The 23,531-nt window shown below is 36.1% G+C and overlaps 1 protein-coding gene across 5 annotated transcripts; it reads right to left on the bottom strand.

Moving 5' to 3' along the window:
• Positions 1 to 240: 240 nt before the first annotated feature.
• On the bottom strand, positions 241 to 21,966 carry LOC105337552 (Krueppel-like factor 8). Of its 5 annotated transcripts, XM_066077398.1 has the most exons (7): positions 21,756 to 21,966; positions 19,112 to 19,202; positions 9,873 to 10,517; positions 3,054 to 3,147; positions 1,022 to 1,106; positions 554 to 741; positions 242 to 448 (listed from the first exon to the last, which is right to left on the bottom strand). In XM_066077398.1, exons 3-7 carry the CDS (start codon positions 10,515 to 10,517, stop codon positions 276 to 278), a joined length of 1,185 nt encoding a protein of 394 aa, XP_065933470.1. In that variant the 5' UTR covers positions 19,112 to 19,202; positions 21,756 to 21,966; the 3' UTR covers positions 242 to 275. The 5 variants fall into 5 exon arrangements, with proteins under 5 accessions (XP_065933467.1, XP_065933470.1, XP_065933471.1 ...); XM_066077395.1 differs by lacking the exons at positions 19,112 to 19,202; positions 21,756 to 21,966 and adding an exon at positions 14,689 to 14,839 and having other exon boundaries at positions 241 to 448; XM_066077399.1 differs by lacking the exons at positions 19,112 to 19,202; positions 21,756 to 21,966 and adding an exon at positions 14,252 to 14,389.
• Between the last annotated feature and the right edge of the window lie 1,565 nt (positions 21,967 to 23,531).

The following is a 23,531-nucleotide window of genomic DNA, read 5'->3' as shown; positions in this document are numbered from 1 at the left end:
GAACCTAGATAGTAGGAACCATTGCCATGGCAACTAATCACCAACAGGAAGGCAATCAGCAGTAACTGAAAAGATGGCATTTCATTGGTCCATCATAATTCAAAACTGGGCTGTGGTGACCTCTACATTCAGAAATGATGTCCTGTAAAAGAAATAAAAGATTCTGTTTAGTTATAAAAAATATTAATGCATTTTCAGTTATAACCCCGTAATACCAGTATAGTGGTTATCGATAAATCTTTTTAAAATGTTGATTAAATATTTACCCCGACAAATCAGTGTCTCTTCATGTGCAATGACAGGTGATCGGATCTGGAGAAAGCTCTCTCACAAACGTTACATTTGAACGGTTTGTCACCAGTGTGTTTACGGAAGTGGCGGGTCAGCTCATCTGATCTCGCAAACCGCCAGGTGCAGCCTTCCCATGTACATACATACGGCTTCTCCCCTAGTGAGGAAATACTGATAATTTTAGAATACAGAAGTTTGAATGTTTGAGTGTTTATGCAGAAGAATAAAGTAGACTCTGTAGTGGTGTTTGAGGTATGTGTACCTGTGTGTGTCCGTCGGTGGGCTTTCAGGTGCGAACTCTTTGTGTAGACTTTATTGCAGCCTTCAAAGTCACACCTGTGGACCCGCCTTTTCTTTTCTCGGTCTATGAAAGCATCACAAGCTGCTGCCATTTGAAATGGTTGACTGTCCGGTCTAGGGGAGCTGGGGGAGCCCATCATTTTAAACTTACTGGAAACAAAATACAGGACCTGTCGTTATTACTCATGCCATTAAAATGCTTTTAATGCCATATAAATTTTTAATTCATACTTCACCACAAAGCTATTTTACTTTTATTAAACTTTATATCTCATATTTCACTACCAAATTCCATACATGTCACTATGACAGCTGGAAATATGCCCTTTGTTTAAGCAATATTTGCCAAATATGGTACTCATTCATAGCTTGTCTTGCAGTGTAAGAATTTAGCGGGATTTTTTGTATGATGTCACCATAAAACACTCACTCTGATGCCTCCTTGATGCGCTGCAGTGACAACAGAGCCGCTGAGCCGATCTTCACCGTCTCCCCTGGCATCATGACGTCGTCCTCTGAAAAGTTCAAAAGGAAACATATATGTACAAATCTCTGGTGAGGTCTACTGATGTATGATCTCCAATGGCACACACGATAGTAATTGTGTCCTGTCGCCACTTTGTTTATGTTGACATCACTCTCTGATACAAGTTATTATTTCCTTACTCTACTTGTCAGAAGAAGTAGCTAGTATTCAGTTACATGGTTTGAAAAAAGAATTGATTCTCAAAAAGGAAGATAATAAAATTCACTGAAAGCATTCTATTTTATTGTTAACTTGTCAAACTGCTTTAAAGAATTGTTTAGTTTTATGAATTATGAGGCAAATCTATGGCCCCCTCTACCTCCAGTAACCAATCAAGGTTTAAATCTACTGATCACAAGATTGGGGTCAGCACTATCTAAACTTTTAATAAATTTCAACATATAAGTAGGATTTAGCCGGCTAATACGGTAAACAAGGCGACGTAATACAACTGTTAAAAACTGTGACGGTCTTTTTCTACCGAGTGAAGGGTAGCTGTCCGTGAACTAACATCACTAGACCTCGGTGAACTTTTCCACACGTTTTTTTGTTAGTGTTTCGACGGTTGTATTGTGTGAGGTTTACAACAGATAACATCAGCTCACTGAACACAAACAAACACAGAAGTTTAAAGACTACTATCAGGTTTGGAAGTCAACAAAAAGTGCAAAATTTTTGTGGCCTCAAAAGTACTTTACTGGGGTCATCTAGATCAAGCCATAAGACGGATTAGATCGGATAGTTTTTTTGTTAAGTGACCTAATCCAGGCGTCTCTTAAAATCCGATAATGATTTTGCGATCCAAGTCAAAAATGGAAGTGATTCAGCAGAAAAACATTATTATGTATTCATGAAGGGTAAAATTGCATCATAAATATAGAGTGAGAAATCATTTCAGTTCACCCTTTCTTATCTATAGGGGTTTCAATCTTTCAATCTTTGGAAACTATTAATTTACACTGATTGGTGAATTTAGAAATAATTTCTTGTACAATAAATTGACAGGCCCCCAATCAACATCCAAGGAAACAAGTCATGATAAAAGTTGAACACCCAAAAACATGGAGTTTGAACAAAGAGAATATCAACTCCTTCAATCATGGAATTACATCTGGCAAATGTTGAGGGAAAAAATGTACATCTAGATAAACCAATCAGACATGAGGGAAATTGAAATCTCGGTATGGCTCATTTACACAGAACATTACATACGCTGGTAAGAGGGCTAATTTCTAACCCCTTCAATCTTTCTCACAGACATATCTTTTCAAGAGGAGATCCGTTATCTTTTAGACAGAGCACTTGAGCAATTTTCACGATAGTATTTTATTATTAGCATACAGATGTTTATGAAAAAAGAATGTAATACGTCCGTCACGAGTAAGCCCTTCCCTACTACAGCCTCTGATTATACATTTTCAATGGATTTCTACATCCAACAGCGTCAATACCATTAGTTCAGATTCACTACATCAATGGGAATCTACATCCGCTTAACATAATGGCTGGTTTAAAAAATGTCGAGATCCCTATCCCAGTGGCATTGAGGGAGCCTGATAGCTGCTATTGAACTCCGCTAAGCATTTCCTACTGTCTTTTGTTCTACTCATTATGGAAATAGGCTGTTTAACTTCATTAACAGAAGAATATATAAGTTTGAACCTTATCGTTTTTTTAGACACAATTTTCCCCTAAACCAAGTCTGTTCATTTCAATTCAAAAGAGGTGCTCTAATCTTCCTTAATACACTTAATTTCATTACCTGGTATATTTTATTCAATTTCCTCTCATGCTACCAGATTTTGATTATCTGCACTTATTTCCCTTTAATGAATAGCAGGCAATATCTTTCTGAAAACTAATTTTGTCCGTAGTGCCCCTCCCTAACCCCGCCCTGCCCCACCCCACCATGTTTTACACAAAGCCTTTGTAGTACCTTTTTTGACACAGCCTAGGTCCATGGGGTGGCTGCCCGGGTGATCAGGGGACTTCTTGTTCACTGACAAATCCACAGGCTCGGTCTGCACCGGCTGAAATGACACAGAAATTACATAGTCAGATTTCTATTAGTCAATATTATTGAGAGCTTTATCAATCTTTCTTCACACAAGCATAGACAACATTACCACAAAGGCAAGGTGTGGTTCCCCCACTAATTTAAGTAGGTGAATTATTATAATAATAATTCTATTCTAAAGTACACCTGTCTGTTCCGAGCCACACCCCTAGTGATCACTGAATAATACGGCTGCACGATTTCTTCCTCTAGCCATGGGGTCACGCCCAGCCGACCGCACACATGGAGAAATTGGCACAATATTTGACACAATTCCATGATGTATAGACACAATGGTGATACATCATCTTAAAGAGGGGAGACAATATTGCTAGAGATATTGAGTAAGTCGTCTTTAGGCTTTGCAACTGCTAATGCAGATCAAGAGTTTGTATTGAAAGACATATGCAGGATGAATAATTAAGGACCCAAGACAAAATAGGGGACAGATCAATATAATTGGAGCTCTTGGTGCATATAAATACAGGGGCATGCAAGGATAAAGAAATACAGCAAAAGGCCCGACGTCAATTACAGGGGTTAATGGTTATTTGTGACATGGCATCACCATTACATTACAACAAAAATCCTCTTTTCTTTGCCATTTGCATGTTGGAATACATGCAATGAAAATAATTAAACTTTAACTTCTCCCAATACCACAGAGTGAGTCAGCAATGTACAAGGGCAGCTTACAACAAACTCTGGTAGTGTGCATTGCTTGTTACATAATTACAACCAGGTTCAACAAATGACAACACTGAGTATAATGGGACAGGTTAAGACAGCTGATCAGAATGGGGTTGGACCACAAGATAGGACCGGTCTGGGACCAAGAACTGTTTTCGTTCCAGCTAACTTGTTCATCCAAGTTCAATCTTTAATGTTTTAAATCAGGTTCAAAAGCCTACTGAACATCAAATTCAGGTTCCACACACAATATACCAAGATGTATAGGGGGTGTTCATTACTGAGGTTTACAAAATAGACAAAAAAGTCCCAGCACAGAATGTCCTTTTTAACAAAAATATACTTAGAAAATACATAATGTATTCTGCAAAAAAAAGGTAATTTAATTTATCGATGACAGTAAGAATCTGTCTACCGATAAGAGAGTTGAATGAACTTCCAGAGAGCATACATACCCAGGGAAAGAGGTAAGACTGGCTGCAGCCCAGACAAGGGGGTATCCCATAGACAGGGAACTCTGGGAAAGGATGGAAATCCTCGCAGTATGTTAGATGCATCTTCACAAAAGTTATTGTAATACTGTCTCAGAGCGGTACCACTTTATATGGCAGGTTATTTAAAGAAATATCTATATCCAAAACCTTTTTTTAGAATCCTAGCAGTTTCTTTGTTTCTATTTATAGCTTTTTTCCACAAGATAAATTGGGCTATGACAATGCCCTCGAGATGCCCGACTCCTGATCTGGTATCTGTGATTGGATGAATCCTCACACAAATCCAACACTCTGTTGATGTTAGAAGTCTCTTAAAAACAAATTGTCAGTGTCCAGTAGAATTTAAATGCCACTGATTTGATACTGTTAACACAAAGAGGAGCTGTCAAAAGATCACTCTCAAATCCAATATCAACACTGAGTTCCTTTATCTCTCAGTATCACGATCAAAATTTTACCAAAAAAAAAAATCAATGTGGATGGTCAGCTAGATGTGGTCAGTTAATAACGCAACTAAAATAAATTGTCCCCGCAGTACGATATGTTCAGGGAGTATGATGTTGACAGTGCCACTAGGTACTCCAAAATAAAACGACGAGCGTCAACTGATCAAAATTCAATGTTACCTCACCCAGTCTCTCCAGGGGGCGAGTGGAACATTTAAACTGCACCGATTTCAATAGGGAACAGACCCCCTGGTTCTACGATTGATTTTCTGATTCCAACAATGCATTGATATACAATCCGCCGACGTAGTGAAATGCCTTTTAAATATGATATTTTAAATGCTCCACAGGTGAGGCATAGAGAAGGCGTGAAGGCTGAAAAATATTATGGATTGATGGCCATTGAGTTGTGACGGCTTCTGTTACCTTTGATTAGATAAACTGGAGGTGGGTGTGTAAGAGGCAGGGCCGTACGCCTTTATTGTAGAAGCTAGGAGATTCCATGTAAATACGACCGTAATATCCGCACAATGGATGTGGGTAATAGACTTATCGGTAGATCAGGCCCACGGAGAGAAAAAAAATTTTGCAAACTCATGGCGTTTAGTTCACCGTTCTATAGACTTTGCATCTCTTTAAGAATACATTTAAATGATCAATGACAAACCCACAGATGAAAATGATCAACTATTTAGTTCTCAGACATTTAATGGTCCCCCACCTTAGTCCCTACTAACGAGGCCTTTGTCAGGTATGAAATGATGTCTTAGTGTATGGGTATTGAAAATGAAAACGGCTTATGCCGATTGGGTTACGTCTTCTCGAGTGGATGTCATATATGTCACTCGACACGAGTTTGTTGACCGCAAATCTCCTATGTACATCAGCATAATAGTATGCATGTAAATGTGGACCATTAGAGAAAATGGTCATAAATTCAATCACTAAAGTTCCAGTGATGAAATTTGTCCTGTTGATGGTCCTCCATTATGTCATTATGAACACAATAGCCACAAATCATGGATCCTCTGGTCTCTCTCCAATGCCTGTCCCATAAAATCCCAACTGCCAGAGAAAACGGAAAGTAAGGAAGGCAAAAAAGACATGGATATAAGCCCCAATGCTTGTGAATATCATTTTATTGATTTAAAGTAATCCAGTGAAGAAACTTCAATTGAGGTCAAGGAAGTGTTATCAACGCTGATATAAAAATATTTATTTATATTCGGTCCCATTATTCTATACACTGGTGTGGCCATAGAGAGTCAGGGATTGATTGAAAGGAGGAATTGATTCACTTACAAGTTTAAGTGTAACCCCACACCTGAGACACAATTATGACATGTAATATGATTACACAAATTAGTTGACAGGATTTCCGTCAAATTTATGTTTACAGTTATTTATTCGACACCTCGAGAATTGGCAGGTTTACTGCTGTTTGATGGATTAAGATTTTCTTGGATCCTTAAAGAAAACTATGGGAAATCCCCTGGTGTGTATTAGAGACAGACATAGTTTGAACATAATATTTAAGTCCTTTTAAAGTTTATTAAGGTCAGGCCCCCCTGAGACTTTTTCTCTGACTTGTTGCCAATTATGTTCTCCATGTCACCCCCTGAGCCCAAACATAACCAATAGTGGCTCGGTAGTCATCACATCGCGACACAAATACTTATCATCTCATCGCCACTGCTACCACAGGAATTGCATGTTGTCACTTGGGGGTCACAATTTTATTTTCAGACAGCAATAAAAAAAAAATATTTCTTTTCACCTTCGTAATGAACTTTTTTTCTAAGGTAGATTACTGTGTCAGCCTACTTCATTTTTTCTTCGTACTAATGTATCTTTGAAAATCAAGCAATTAGGCATCTTTTTAAAAAATGAAAATAGAAGAGTGAAAAAGAACTCTATGGGAGAACGAATTATTAGTATTCATTGAAGCATATGACTGATATTAAATGCAGACCAATCAGCTGAGAACTTTGAACGAGACAATGCGTAGCTCAGCAGGGGGTTCTCATGGCGACCCACCGCAAGTGGGGAACCAGTCAAAGCACCAGTTGTTGTTTTGCACTTGAATACTAAACATACCACAACATCGTTATGATGCAGAGTGTTCAGGAGTTACAACACATGATTCTGCACCCACGTATATTTGTCTTGAACAAACATGACAAAGTTTGCAAACTCTCTTCATCTGAATTTCCTTAACGAATACTTTAGAACAAGAATTCATATCAATAATGAAAACAAAAAAACACAGCTTCCATGGGAATATTTCATTGGCCTCTCAAACAGACTATGGTGAAACTCCAACAGGAGTAATCTCTTGCTTGGTATCTAAATGTACATGGCCCGCCACACCTTCCCACCGTCACCCATGGCAACAGAATTACATCATTGCTTCAGGGTTCATGTATGTCAGACATCTTGTATATTTTTTGATAAAATGCTCAGACAAGTGTAACTTAAGCATTTCATTCAAAATCAGAAATCTCTTATTCATTTTCAAACACCCTCTTCGTTCAGTAAATCACTCTTTTTATTGGCCAATATAATAGCTATGCAGCTGCAGTCTCTCTGATATCCCATTAGTACAGTATACCTTTTTTCGAACTAGCTTCAATGGATAATTTTTTCAATAAAATTTTGAAAGTTTCCCAGTGTAAATATGACTACTTATGCTAGTATCGGATTTCAGCGGCTTCCCATAATCTCTGTCACTGGCTCCTTACTATAACAATCTGGGAAAACTTGTTCAATTTTCAGTTTAAAACCAGTTCTGCCATCAATGTACACACAAACTAAATACTACCATTCTATTGACAATAAACACCGCTGAGCTGGGGTTGTTTATTTACATTCTACCTGAAATCTCTCCATTTCCTACCACTCCCCCACGCATTTTTCCACAGTAAAGTTTCCAGGAAAAAGGAAACTACCAGAGCAGGAAACTTACACAGGAAAGATATGGTTACAACATTAGCATTAATTTGGTCATTGAGTTATATCTAAGCCAATTATCACTCTACAAGTCCTCTCTCTTTTGCATAATAACTCCACAACCAAATGCTTAGGGGCGACATTTGCAGTCTGATAATTTTCGTATAATTTGACAAGTAACGAATCTCTCACAGGTATTTTTTGGCGGTAATCACATCCAGTGCTACCTCAAACGAGGCGAAATGTGGTGTAGGTACAGATTAAGGGTCAATTGTCTCGGTAATGATCCACTTAACTACTGGAAACAGCTAGCCCTTAGTCTATATTCTCTCGACAGTTTTATGAAATCTGTAACCTGGTTACAAGTACATCCATACCCGAAACCCCTGATTCTTGTAATATAGTTTTGCCGAGTTTTATATGGTGCTTATATAAGGGGAACAAGTAACAAATTAAAGCAAAATATTAGAAACTTGGGTTTCCAGATTCATTCATGCTACAGTTTTACAAAACTATAAAATATTGATGTTGTTTTAATAATACATTGAAATTGATGTAATTGATACTTAACTTTGCATTAAATGTCTGTTTCCACTTCATTACATGTGAAAACAAAAACTACTTATCAGCATTGTATAAATAGAGGAAAATGTTTTAATATAAAATACCACGATGATCCCTTTTCTTCACCAAACAGAGAGGAACACGCCCAGTCAGTGAGGTCGGAAATTGCTCACAGGAACTTGATGCACAGGAAACCCACATTTTAACCAGGAAGATGTCTAAGAGGGACCCATTACAAAGTGTAAAATTATAAAATATGCATCCCAACCCTGGGCTGCAGCTGTTCATAGTCCGCAAGCTCCTTACAACACAGGGCAACCACACCTGGTCCCTAGTGAAATCTGTGGGAATAAAATCAATCTTTTTTTGTATTTTTGAAACAACTGAATTCATCAGAATTGCCCCAAATCAATTCTTAATTGTTTCCTAAAATACTGGCATTTTCTGGTTCCCAGCAGCACCCTGTGGGATCTGTAGGTGTGGAAGTTAAGTGCCTGTGACAAGATACACGCAGCCTGGAGGAAGAACCCTGTCAGAGATGGACACTCGAGTGCCAGAAACACCAACGATCAATGACAATTGCAGAACTCTACAGAAATCCTACCACTCGCCCACCTCTCTCAGTGCAGGTAGACCACAATCATAGAATAACGCCACAATCGTAGAATACCGCTGTGGGTTTTACACAATCTCCTAAGTCTTGTCTATCCAATAATGTCTAATAAACTGACAATTAAACCAGACACCTTTATCATAGATAGCATTTCTTTAAGTTAATTCTGGGGGAGAGAATGAGACTTGGGCTACAAATAGAACTGTTTAGAGACAACAAAATTAAGCAACCATTTGTTCAAAGCCAAACAAACCAAGAGTTATCAATGCTGGAATTTAGAGAGCCTTTATACCAGAAGGTTACACAGTGGAAACTGTATTCTGTTTCACCTCTGCCAAACCAGTGGAGGCCTACCTTATCTCACAGAATCTAACGCTAATACATAATACAAAAAAAAAAAACAACTAGCAAGACTTGCAAGAAAAGCAAGACTCCAAGAAATGTTACACTTCCCAAAACTCTTTAGTGAACCCAATTTTCTCTCTTATTGAAAACTACATTTTACAGCCTACATATTGTTCATATTATGTTGATATGATCAAACTGAATTAGTTATAAAATTGTACAAAGCAGAATAAAGTAAAGTTCATATTTCAATGTAAAATAAAACATACAGCTGACAGAGCCCTTATCAAAATTTGTTGTACACGTACAATATACGTGGCAGAAATTAATTATAAGCCTCTGCTTATGATTTGAACTTGGGACCTTTGACACGAGAGTCCAGTGTTCTTCTGAAAGGTTAACCACACTAACAAATCTAGAAGGAATGCCAAGTCACTTTAAACAATAAACATTAACTAAGGGACCCAATATTAACTGACTTGTTTATTCAGCATTGTCCTTTTCAAGATATTCATCATGTATAATGATTCTTACATATAAAAAATTTATAACCAACAATATATAATTAATTAATATGCTAACAATCTGTTCTACCAACCTTGCCTCCATTTTTGGCTGCGTCTTTAGATAACAATCTGTTGACCACCTCCCCTTCCGTTAGGGGGGAGGGGGAGTTCGCAGTCAAATTTGCATCCCCATTCAGCTGCGCCTGTTTTATTCGTTTTTTCAGAGCAAACATTTGTCCAATAGATGTGGGTTTATTTGGAGATCTGTAATTGAACGCACTCTTGATTTGACTTAGTTTTATTAACGCCAGTTTCTGTTCCGAAGTTTTGGGGACAGTTTTTGTGAATGCACTGATGCCCTCTTCTCCGATGATTGGGGAATTGAGCGGTGAGGGGATCTGTGGTATTAGGCTCCCATTGGACGAGACTGAGGAGTCCAACGAGTTCGGGCTCAAGTCAGATAGGGACTGTCTCTCTGGACTAGGATTCTCGAGTTTGATTTGAAAACCACAGGGTATATGAGTGCTTATTGGCATAGGCGAGTCTTGGTAGAGAACATGGCCTGGTTCAGATTTGACACATTTAAATGGCGGTTCATCACTAGAGTCGTCGTCATCTAATCGCGGAGGGGAACCATCTGACGAACCATATAAAGATTTAGAGGAACTAACATCCGAGTCTTCTGTGTGTTTGATACGCTGTACCATTGGAGCACTGTCATCTGTCATGGCCGACATCTGCAAAATAAAAACAACAATAAGGATTTGTTGCTGCTGTTGGAAAGCTGATGAAGTCTTTCTTTTTTTTTTGTTAGAGAAAGATGTCTCCATCTAAATACCACTCACTCCATGATAATTAAGCACTGCATACATGATGTTAATGAAATCTGAAACAGTTATCACCAAAACCATTACACATCTACCGTCCAGGAAAAAATCATTCACTGTTATATTACCGTATAAATGTGGCAGAGGGACAAGGGAACATCCTGATATCTCATGGCTGAGCATTAAAAGTTGGCGCCTTGTTCTTAACTTTACTATATGTAAGACTGTAACTTGTACACTATAACTGTCAACGAACCTCAACTAATCATTGACATTTCATTAATTAACTTATCACAGGCATCATGGATGAATTTTCTGTGTGTGTGTCTTTCCCATTAGCATATGGTAATTCACAGGTACCACATTCCACCAAAAGGACAAGACCAGTATGCCACCAACATCATATCTAGGTAAATTGACTCAACAGCACTCCAAGTTTGTATGCAGATGGTTCTATTGCTAAATATTCAGTGATAGATATGGGCACTATAGCTGTTGGTTTATACTGGTTATATTCAATTACTATTGACAAAAAATCATACAGTTTATACTTTTATTACGACATAGAGGTACTCTATCACATAAAATCAAACTACTGGTAATGTTGGTGAGGGATTAAGATGTTATGAATGTTTGACAGCTCAATTCATCAAAATTCACCATACCAATACATAAACACACACCTTGATCTGACCCCTTTTCTGTAGTTGAAGAAATGACCTGATTGACTTATATTTTAACGTTTCCTATTTGGTTGTAGGCTCTACCACCATGAAAATAATAGGAAAGGACAAAAAACACACTGTATGCTAATTACATGCTAATTCACTTAACATATAATCTTGTCAAAATTTAAAGGATGACAAAGAACTATATTTTATTTTTTTTTACACCTAATAAGATTTGGTGTCAAAAACGTTTCGCCTTTCAAATTTCTCGACAAGGAACCCCAAATAATCTTCCTGTTCAGAAAGGAAAGAGACTCTACCACAATTCTAATTGTTATCACAGGGCTGGATCTATTCATCTAAACAAAAAAAAAAACCAAAAAACCAATGGGAGAAAGTTTATAATTCCACTAAGACTAAGTTTCCGTTGACGTCACTATGCGTTAATTGATTACGAGAGATGAATATCCTTAAGGTGGAGGGAGCTTACACACCCTGTACAAAGTGTGACATTATTCATCGTCTTGACAGCCCAGGAGGCGACATAAACGATATACAATCAGCAAAATAAAGTGTACTTTATCATCCATCTAACATTGGATATTCAAAAAATAATGAAATTAAAGGCCAATATTTTCTATAAAAGTGACAAATTCAAGGTTACATGCTCTACCTCTAAGCAAAATTTGCCATAATTTGATGAAACATGAAAAACATTAAATACCAGCTTCTAAATTAATTTCCCTCTACCTTTAGATCAAGATAATCAAAATAATGAATGGTAAAATGATCGCTTTCTATCCGAGTAACCCAGTTCATCAAATCACCATCTAAATGATGCTTGTACTCTTAAACACAAGATCCAATTAATGACACCTCTTTACAAAACAATTAGTAAGTTATACATATTGCCATAGGAAAAAAAATATCTGCCACAAAGAAATCTTATCAATTATTATTTTTCACTCACTCTTTTATCAAATCAGTTCACATTGAAGATTTTCAATAACTTGAAAATCAACTTTCATGGCCCATTCCTGAAAAATGTCCATCTAATAGAACGAAAGGGTCATAGAAGGTCATAGGTAATGTATACATATCTTTACTTCTACAAGTACTTGTCAACAGTTCAATGGAGCTGTAAGTATGTGGCGTAATAAGCACACTTAGAAAGTCGTCCCCGAGAGGTACCGAGCCAAGTACTGTGTGAATCACAGTCCCCTCTCTATTGTGTGAGCAAGTGCCCTCTGTCAATACAACCAAATAAGCCAAATATCATAAATAATTAATCAAAAAAATTCATTTGAAAAACGCGGATAGTACAGCTGAGCGAGCTCCCACAAAAAGGAAAACTGCCAACATCTTTACAGTTGAGCTCACAGAAGATATCTAGCTGCATAATTTATCCTCATAACCTACATTATACAGTTAGGCTGTGCCTCAATCTCTCTCTCTCTCACACATATCCTTCCTCAAGTCGGCCTACAGTGTGTAGGTCTTCTCTTCCCAGGAGTCACAGAAAGCTGTAAACAAAAAACTCCCTCTATAATCTGCTTTGCGGACTAAAAACATACCGACAACAATCCCACGGGAAGGCCTGCTAATCCTCCGAGAAACTCATTCGAAGTCACAGAGATAAAACACAGAACTAGAGGAGAGACCTAACGGTAGGTGTGTCTCGGCTGGGTCAACTTATGACCCCTAGTCATATTATCTCTGAACAAGCCACCAGCTGACATACTAACATGTCTATTTACCCTACAGATATAGTCGTAATACACACACAAGTGACACACTCCTCTCTCCTAATTCTCATAAATACCTTCACTTGGGGCCACACCATCCAAGTACTGGGGCGAACTCACCATACAACAAGGAACCTGACTGCATCAGCACCAGCCGTTGTGAGAATTAATCTTCCTCCCTCTGCATATGCATTACAGCTGTTGGAAGCACCTCCCACCAGCCACTCCCATGCTACACCCTTTGGCTGGCTGACTTTGTGACCTTACATACAATTTCCTGCTTTGCAGCTCTGTGGTATAAACATCTCAAGTGGTTGCTGTGTTTGCTTGTATGTATAATGCAGTGTCTAGTACAGAAGTCTGACTCATTCAAAAATTAAACATGTTGCAACCACTTACACAGTGACTATATAAATTAATTGTCTATAGCCGTGCCTACTGTAATCATCAAATAAGAAAACGATGAAAATCAATACGCAAGCAAAAATACCACACATTTCACGGAACTGATCATTTAAACCCTTGTCTTGGCCATTTGTGGCGACCTGGCATATATTTTCTCTCTCTCTCCTCATATAATTATTAAACAATTTCATCAGTGTAAAGATCCTTGGCTATAATGTCTGGAAGCACTGAAGGAAATCGAAATTTTGTGTAGGAGAGACATAAATTTCCCCGTCATTGACAGGACCAAAAAATAATGTCTGTTGTCCAACCCTCACCAAAATACTGAAGTGTTTATTCAAATCTTATTACATTTAATTTATAGCTGCAGGTATGCCAGCAAATTTTGGTGTCAGTCTAATGGAGATAATTATTACATATCTATACTAATGGATGTAAGAACTGAGATTTATGGTTTTATCTATCTAAAATGGTGTCCAAAGTTCATCAACAATTTACATATAATTAGGGCAGCTTTATTTTGTAGAAAATTAGGATCAAGTGTACTTGCACATCATGTTAATTATCTTTTGAGGAACAAAAGAAAAGATGAACAATGTTCACCATATGAATCTAATATAAGCCATGAAATCTCCACTTCAGGAGTAAATATGGAATTTCCAAGTCTTAATAAAACAACTGTCTTGCATCAATAACAAGTGAATTATGAACACAAATAAACAAGTTCAAGTGCAGAACAATGGTGTTCATCAAAAACAGGTAAAAGTCCAGCTTAAATCAAAGGTCCTGCGTAAGTGACATGACAAACTATCTGCTGAGAACTTACCCTCGGAAAAACAAGGCATGAAGCTAGTCAGAGAAAACACCACCTCCATGTTTAGTGACTTGAGTATGCAGATCTGGTACTGTACCGACATGTACAGTCATTAAAACCTAAAGCAGGCCCTGTCAATCACCGAAGGAAATCAAATTATCGCATCCTTCACCACACCTCACAGTAAGAAAACACAGGTGACTACAAAGTAATGTATCTTCCACGCGGAGAAACAGCTTATTAACTTCTCTTTCATTCCTTTTATAGGAATATAGAACAATCAAATGATCACATCATATTGGGCATTCTTGATTCAAATCTCCAGAGTCCAAATCCAGAGAATTTGCGTGGCTGTCTTTATTTATCATACTTTACATGAATTAAGCGCAGATTTAATTTTTAAGCCTAAAATCGTGGGGAAAATTACATAGGATTACCAAGTTACCAACCTTAACCCAGTGGGCAATGCTGAGTTCCGAAGCTTGCTGGGACATCCCAAAATTCTCAGGGTCAAAACTACTGCTCCCTGTGGCAAACATGTCTGTATTGGCTCTCCCTCGCACACCCAATCTAACCATATCCCGCCTGGTCAGCCAGCCAAATTCCAATTTTAGAGAAAAGGGTGGGGTCTCCCCTATAAGTGATTAATGACACCACTGGCGACCGAGAGACAGGCAGAGGACCAGAAATGGATGCCAGGATCTTGGTTTACCTGCCTACTGCTAATCTGTTATCCATCAGCTGAGATAACGCTGGCTATTTTCACTTTCTATGGTAAACATGACAATGACCATGTTTGTGCGGGAGTCTTGGATTTTTCCTCATCATAGTGGACTCACTAGGTGAGAGGGGAATCTTTGACGTAGATCTAACAAGGCCTTGAATAATTAGGACTGATGGAGAAAGGGGTGTGGAGGAGTGATAGCAATGATATAAGCTGTACAAGATTCTGGACAGTACAAACTGTACAAGATTCTGGACAATACAAACTGTACAAGATACTGTACAAGATTCTGGACAGTACAAACTGTACAAGATTCTGGACAGTACAAACTGTACAAGATTCTGGACAGTACAAACTGTACAAGATTCTGGACAGTACAAACTGTACAAGATTCTGGACAATACAAACTGTACAAGATTCTGGACAATACAAACTGTACAAGATTCTGGACAGTGTCATAGTCTTCTAAATTCTCCATCTCATGCACAAATAAACTTCAACACTTGTTTATCAAGAATTTCCTGCTAAGTTTGCAGCTTTTTTTATGAATTGTTCAAGCCTTACTCATTTACTCTGCATTTCATTAAGCAAATGTTTGTCCATTACAGCTACTGCCTTATGCATCTTGACAGTTACATTTATTTCCTGCACTTACACAGACACCTCCGAAAAATCTTATTTATGAAGAGGTCATATGACTCATACCTTAATTAATTAGCCAAACGGATTGTAGAGAGAGATAACGTCTTAAAAAAATAAAACATTTTTTACTGGATATCAGAGCTCTATTTACTCGAAAAACCTTTTTTTAAAATTTGATTAAATCGTCCAATGATAAAAACTCTTTCAGCAGGAAAATTCTATTTTTTTGTGAACAGGGAACACTTCCAAAATATTTCAAACTGTGATTGATGTATTGATCGATCAGGTTGAACCAGGAAGCCGATAATATCCCCCAAGTCCCGTGTTATCACCTACAGACATTGAAGCCTATCACTTCACGGGATTGAGGTATTATTATGATAAGAATTGACACTAGTTCTGTCCCTTGGGTTCTTATCTCCAACAATCATTTTCCTGTTGCAATTCTTCTTATCAAAAAAACATGAGTGTCCTCTAAGTTACTGCTCTAAATAGTCAAGACACCAGAAATAAAATTGCCAGATCTGCTCCAGTTTTTACCAAGCCCCGTGTGCAAAAGATTGCGTATCAAAAAATCATTACCCAGCTTTATTCAATCAGATTAAAAATCAATAAAAAAAAATTAATGCAACAAATGCACATTCTGCAATAATCATTGCCACCTTTAATTGATTAAAAACATTCAGAAATTTTGTTATACTTTCAGAGACTTTTGAAGATATCTATTTCAAGTATTGATTGGGTATTGTAACGTTACTTAATTTAACCAGGTGTCGAGTAAGATTTTCCAGAGATTAGCTCTGCTGGCCACACCTATGATGTTTGTCCATCTTATCTAACGAGCCACTGCTGAACTCCGGAATCCTCCCAGAGTTGACTTCCGATCAAACAGGCAGCGTTGCCAGTTATCTATTTTCTGCAGGTACATCCCTCTCTCTCCGCCATACGTTTTTCATTTATTTACTAGCTAGAACAACCCCTACTCTCTCAACCATAAATTTGATACACTATGGTAGTTCTTAAACTTTCAGTGTTGCAAATTAAACTATTCATGGCACCTGCGCTATTTAAGTGATTAATAATGAACCATCTTAAAATCTGTACTTTTCTGGAACTTTATCAATTATAAAACATACACAAAGAAACATGTTACTAAATGTTTGTCCATCTGCAGTTGGATGTCAAAACAGATACAAAGCTTAAGTCACACCAATTTCTAAAGATGATTAAATAAAGGTCATGCAGTATTACTCTAATTTCATTTAAAGTCATGAGATCTTGAAGTTAATGATCACCAAATGTTCTTTTAAGTAGTTAATGGCAGAAAATACAGGCAAGTCCTGGCATCTTCCGAACTACTTAAAAGTCCTACTTAAATATACCTTGTCCTTTTTAAGTTAATGCATTCAAAATCCTTCGGGATATAGACAATTACATGCAAATATGATATTTAATCACAGATTCAATAAAAACATTCAATGTGTTCTGAATAACAAACTTTGATATAGGATAGATGGTTAAACATTCATATCTGGATGTGCTTGATTTATCTTACAAATTGTTTGTCTGTATGCTTGCGTACTTATTTTTTTTACTGGCTTTCAGCATGATCATCCCACACATTTCCTACGTGTAAATCAGCCCAATCTCTTATAATATCCTGATGGATGCAAAATCCTTAAAAGATTAAAACCATAATGCCAAAAACAGCCTGTATACCTTAAGCAGTCATTCAGATCGGATGCAAATTGTGCACTAAAAGTTCAATGTTCTTTAAGCCTGTAAACTTAATTCCAGTTTTCAAGTCTTTTAATCTCACATTAATCTCACATTAATCTTGCGGTGATTAAGTTTTGGGACCTGCCACCACAGCGGAAACTAGAACTGTCCTAATGGGACTAATACCCCCGCTAGGCTAATTTCAAATGGGACAAATAATTGAATTGAATAATAATTAAGGTTTGGAACACATACAAAAAAAAAATTCTAGAAATGTAAAAAAAAAAAAAAATAGTTAACAAAGAAAAATCAAAATCAAAATTGTCAGAATTTCACTATAAATACATATCTATAACAGTAATACATTTACAAATGTATGTATTTGATGATATATTTTTTTTAATTTAATTGATTTAAAGAAAAACCAACAAAATGACAATAACCCCTCCCTTTGCAGTGAATAGAAATACCGGTAGCCAAGCAATGCTCTTCTGTTGATAAAACTTTCAATATCTTTCTAATAAGAGTCTTGACAAATGCAATTAGTTGTTTCAAATTTTCCTCACTTTTTCCTATGGCACAATTGAACTCCATATCAGAAAATTGATCCCATAGGACTATGATTTTCTTTGATGAGCTTGTTAAATTTAATAAACTCCCAAATATTACCATAATTACCATACTATGTAAAAATATGTAAAAAAGAAAATTTAATATTACAAACAATTCTAAAATTGCCAAAACACTACAATCATATCAGTAATTTTGAATTTCATTTAAATTAATGCCCAATAGGGTCACTTCACGAATTACTTGACAAATAAATTTAAACAACCTTTAAAAATAGTTTTAACTTCTTTATTAATAATTATATTATTTATTTCCTTATAATGATAGACCTTTTGGTTTACATGAAACAGTTTTAAAATAGCCCCAAAACCATCACCCATTTTACAGATTATCAATTTCCCCTAGACACATGCTCCATCTGAACCATGGCTCAGATAATGGCTCCCTTGGGACAAATGAATTCAGCCACACTTGTCTTTGATGTTCTCATTAGCTCATAAGAATTTATCATTGACAAACAAAAACTTTGCATTGTCAGTTGATAGAATACTTATAAAAAATATTTTTTTTTTATTAATTAAGACATAAAGACAAAAAACTCCATCTGGATGTATTTATATAAATATATTTTAGAGTGTTTTCTATTAATTAATTAATAAAATCTGTAAGGATTACCTCCCTTACTTTTCAACATTAGTGTACAATATATAGAATAAGGAAAATGAAAACTGTCATAAAATCATTAAATCTTGTCTGATCTTAAAAAAAATTGCAGGTGCACATCTTCAGATGGTGTTCAACATATGTACAAATTTTCAAACTGTTCCATGCAGTAATAAAAAATTCTATAGGGGGGACAAAGTTGCGTCTACAGACAGACGGACAGACGGACAGACGGACAGACGGACGGACAGACAGACGGACAGGGTGAAACCAATATACCCCCCTAAACTTCGTTTGCGGGGGTATAATTAACATTGAGAATTCAGGAATCATTTTGTGGTTCCCTTAACCAGAAAATTTTACTTACAAAAAACAAATGAACGTCAAAGCCGGCTAGGACATGAAACTATATCGCACTTCCTAAAGGGCTTAAAGCTTCTACGACATGACCCTGAAACCCGTAGCTCAGGGGAGATAAGTTTTTTTATTTGCAGGAAATTGAGGGAAAAAAAGGTTTTCGATCTCTAGGCATTTTTGCATTAAATTTCACCTACTTTGGTCGCGGGTTCTGGAAGCACTGAGGAATTAATGTCTGTTCCCGACTGTTCTGTCTTCTTTTTTATCTTCAGACATCTGTTTTGTGATCTGAAATATCGAAATCATTGTGTCAGCTGAGCTTAGTGTGTCTTTTAAGATGACAACCTATACACTGTTTCAAAATCTAGGTTTTCATATCATAAGACCTGTAAACTGTCCAGGGATTAATCTATCCATATGCTGTTTTTTTGCAAATATCAGGAAGACATAAATGTGTCATTAAAAAAGGCCATTTACTACATGTATTAAGAATAGAAAAAGCAATGTCCTAGAAATTTTGACCTTTAGATTCCACTTTAGAATAATAAAATGACCTGAATGAAAAAACAAAAATCAATCGCATTACATATTAAAAATTGTGACAAAAAAGACCCAGAAAATTTGTTTAAAAACTCCACCCCACCCCTTTTCTTCCAGAAATGTTATAAATCAATAAATGAATCGTGCATGCATAGTCTGCGCCTGACATTCAATATTGGCAGTGTGTGACCCTATATTGAAAAACCAATTATATATACTAACAAATGATGGGTATCTGTTTATAAATGTATTAACATATCTCATTTTTTTTAAATTCAAATCCTTAGACACCTGTCTGGATTGAATATGGGAGTAAAAAGCTAAAAAAAAAAAATAAGAATTATAAAATATATTATATACACAGTTATTCACAGTACATGCTGAACTTTTCATTTTGAAATTTTAAGTATTTGTTGAATAGGATATCAAGTTTATAAATTAAAGCAGAAAAACCATCAATGTACATGCTGTAATACTGTTCTATACATATTTTTGCCATTCCTTAAATTCTAAACTCTCTTTTTATATTAAAAACTACTAGACAGTATACTATTTACATGAAAATCGCAGGTAAACTGTATCTATTTCTATTAAACCTATTTATTTTGTTTTTCCCTTTCAAAATTTCCAGAAAATGATTCAGCTCAAAGTAACGATAGAGTAAAGACTAAATGAGACCAAAATAAAATTACTCTTACAGAGGCATGCTGAAGATGTTTTTGACACCTAATATTTTTCCTGGTATTAAAAGGATAGAATCTATTAGTTAGGCCTTAAAAAAAAAGTTGTGTGTTTAGGGTAACCCAACCTAACCTACAAAAATGCCCTGAACCTACCATTTTTAGATGTCTGTTTTATCTGATTGTGAATTTTATATTATTTCTATCAAAAGATCTGTTTTTAGATATGACATAAACAAACATTCTTAGGATTCATGCAGAAAAAAATATGATAAAATAAAAAAAAAAATCGCTACCTACCTAACCTAATTTTTTCATCAGTGTTACCCTAAACACACAATTTTTTTTATAGGCCTTAGACAAGTTTTTTCCAAGTTTTGTTAAAATCATATGAACTGAATCTTAACTGGGAATGAATGCTGTGAACACACAGGTGTACACAGGTATTCACAGGTAGAGCGGGCAGGTGTGGCCCGACCCTCACCGTCATTCGTTATCAAGTTTGATACAGTCTCGTTCATCAAAGCTTCATCATGCCCACAGCCAGTGATCAAGTTGTTGACAACAAATTTTTTAAAAACAACCCACTGTACTTTGAGTACTTTGTCATGAACATAACTGTATGTTGTAAAAAGTGGTGAAACTGGAATTTAATTTATTTGAACTGCGTTGACCATTGGTATGTTTATCAGAAGTTTTCATAGGGAAAGGAAGAAAAAACCTTGAAGGCAATCCATTCATCTCCTTCAAAAAGTGGAGATTTAAGTGTAAATTATATAATAATCATTAATTTTATCAATCATCTTGTACAAGTGGAGAGCACAGGAAAAACCCATCAATCAATGATGTGGAATTTCTGAGAAAAAGTGAGGAATGACAGATAGCTACAGAGAGAATTTTTGTGTTCTGTTTTCTTTCTATCATTCAATACAAAGAAGGCCCTTCAGCTGTTCAGAGTTTAACAAATAATCTGTCATCATTTTTGTGCTGAATATGAACTACCAATATTCAATTGACAAGCAATATTGTTTGTTTTGTATTGATATAATATTTGGCATACATAAGTTATTGCAAGAAAATAAAACTATAGTGATACAACTTTTTTGGGGGGAGGGATATATAGGTGCATTGATTTGATATTCTTAATTCTTACATATTGTAAAATATTTGTATGAACGTATGAAGAACCTTGTAAAAGCTTTGCAATCAATGGTCAACATATTATTTTTCTTCCTTGTTAGGGACCCAACATAAATTATACTAATGAAGAGGCCTTATAATGTTATAAATGAATAAAAATATGCACATAGTAATCACACAAAATAAATGACCACAGCGCTCATTATAATTGCTGTAAAAGGGATGCGTTGGTTTTAACTGCATTTCTTCTAACAATTCACAAAAGAACCCATGTTCCGGACAAAGAAACTTGACTTGAGTGGACAGGCCGATATCGGTGGGAAGAAAAAGAAAAAATAACAGCTGAGCACGATGTTTACTGCGACCCGACGGAAGATCGAGTTTCTGTTTATGTTTTAAAGATGCAAATTATTGTCGCTACATGTGCATCAAGCTCTTTGTGAAACATTACATCAGTTTGAATAAACAAAAGGTTAGTTACCTCAGCGACTTGTTTCTTCCTCACTCTCGCCGTCCGTCCGCCATGTTTACTCATCCGGGAGCTCGGTTCTGCCACACCTACACACGCCAAGAGGGGCGTGTCGCTAGGTCAGGTCACAGCTGATCTGACCTATAAACCATTTTCGGTTTGAACACATTATTGTTTCATATAAACGCATGTCTTGGCAAATGATAGGAACGTCCACTAAAGTAAATTCACCACAAAAAGATACTTGTAAGATATTTTAATATAAAACGTGAGTGGCAATGAAGAGGAAGAAAAAGAAAGATGGTGATTATAGCTATGAAGGAAGATAACTCTTATGACAGATGTCGTTTTCACAGAAAGGAAAAAGAGTAGTGCTTCTTGGAATTCAAGACGTGTCAGCTTGCGTCACATTAATCTTGCGGAACTTTTTTGTTACCCCACCCACCCACCTGGCGTTATCTAAAGTTATAGGAATAAAAGACGTGTGTTCATGTAACAGGTTTTCCTGCATTTTCGCATGTGATATGTGATATATATATACTCTATAATAAGTAAAATATCTCGATCCCGTGGCCTACTTTTAAATCAGATCGTCATAAAAAAAATCAATGAATAAGTACACTATCGTAATAATATATTGGTTTATTTAAAAAAAAAAAACAAGTCTTTTTTAATAATAAAATTAGAATTTTCCAATATGATCAGAGACATAAATACAAACTACTTTTCAATGTTATACTTGGTCTTTAGTCATTGATATAGATTGACACTCGTGTTAATGTATGTCTCTGATATGATGTAAATCGCAAGCAATTTTATATAATAAATATATTTGATTATGTACATCGCAGGCGTAAACGCAAGCTAAATATAAAAAAAACCTGTAAAACATGAAATTTTTACGTTATTAATTTTGATTGAAATTCTACATCACAATAAGAAACGGGTCGATACAGGGGTTTTTTTTCTTGGGAAGGGGGGGGGGTATCAAATTGTGTGCCAAATATTTACCCCCCCCCCCCCCCCCCCCCCACGGAAAATTATGAAATCTTTAAGTTTGTCAAATACTTTAGTCTTCAAAATATATCATCGAGTTATTTAAAAGTTTAGTGTGAATATGGATCAACCTATGAACGACAACTCTGGCTATGAACAAAATTGATTCGATGAAATAATTGTTTTTATTATATTGTTACATCTTTGCACCCTTGCACCAGTTCTGTTTGTTTTTCTGTAGGTAAAAGGGGGCGAGGTCTCATCGTTTAGCTATCGAAACTGGAAGGTGCAATAATACACAGAGAGCCCAAAGGAACTGCTTTTCATGTAAAAACTATGTTGAAGATGAATAGTGTGTCCAGTATATATTGAATGCCGTCAAAAATATATTAAAAAGTATTTTTATGAGAAACCATCGATGTTCAAGCTGTTGCAATTGTTTAATAACGAAAATTTTAAAGATATGCGTAACCTCGGCAAATACATTTATTATAGTATGAAATTAAGAAACGATATATGTAATTAACGTTAGATGTTGTTCTTTTGATTCTTTTCGCCTTTACTTATGTCAATTTTTCATATTTATGTATGTACAATGTAATAGGGTCTCCTGTAAAATACCCACTTTTGTACTTTACTATGTTTAATTTGTAAAATCTGATGAGCTGCAAAGCTCAAAGAAATAAAGAATGAATGAATGAAAGAAATTAAACTCAATTTATCAGCCAATTAAAAACACAGGAGGTAATCACTTTCATGTATCCTATTATTCACAATATATTTGATCAGTTA

The sequence above is a fragment of the Magallana gigas genome, chromosome 2, assembly GCF_963853765.1.
Source record: "Magallana gigas chromosome 2, xbMagGiga1.1, whole genome shotgun sequence".
Classification (NCBI taxonomy): Eukaryota; Metazoa; Mollusca; class Bivalvia; order Ostreida; family Ostreidae; genus Magallana; species Magallana gigas.
Note: the sequence above shows the minus strand (reverse complement) of the source record. Positions and strands in the feature narration are given on the sequence as shown.

What these genes read in the sequence shown, in the direction of transcription:
- LOC105337552 (XM_066077395.1), bottom strand. Translation starts at nt 14,817, where the DNA reads ATGGTTAGATTGGGTGTGCGAGGGAGAGCCAATACAGACATGTTTGCC. An exon ending in CCTAGGCTGTGTCAAAAAAG is followed by an intron (nt 1,107 to 3,053) that starts GTACTACAAAGG and finishes TGAACTTTTCAG; the next exon opens with AGGACGACGTCATGATGCCA. An exon ending in CCACCGACGGACACACACAG is followed by an intron (nt 449 to 553) that starts GTACACATACCT and finishes TTTCCTCACTAG; the next exon opens with GGGAGAAGCCGTATGTATGT.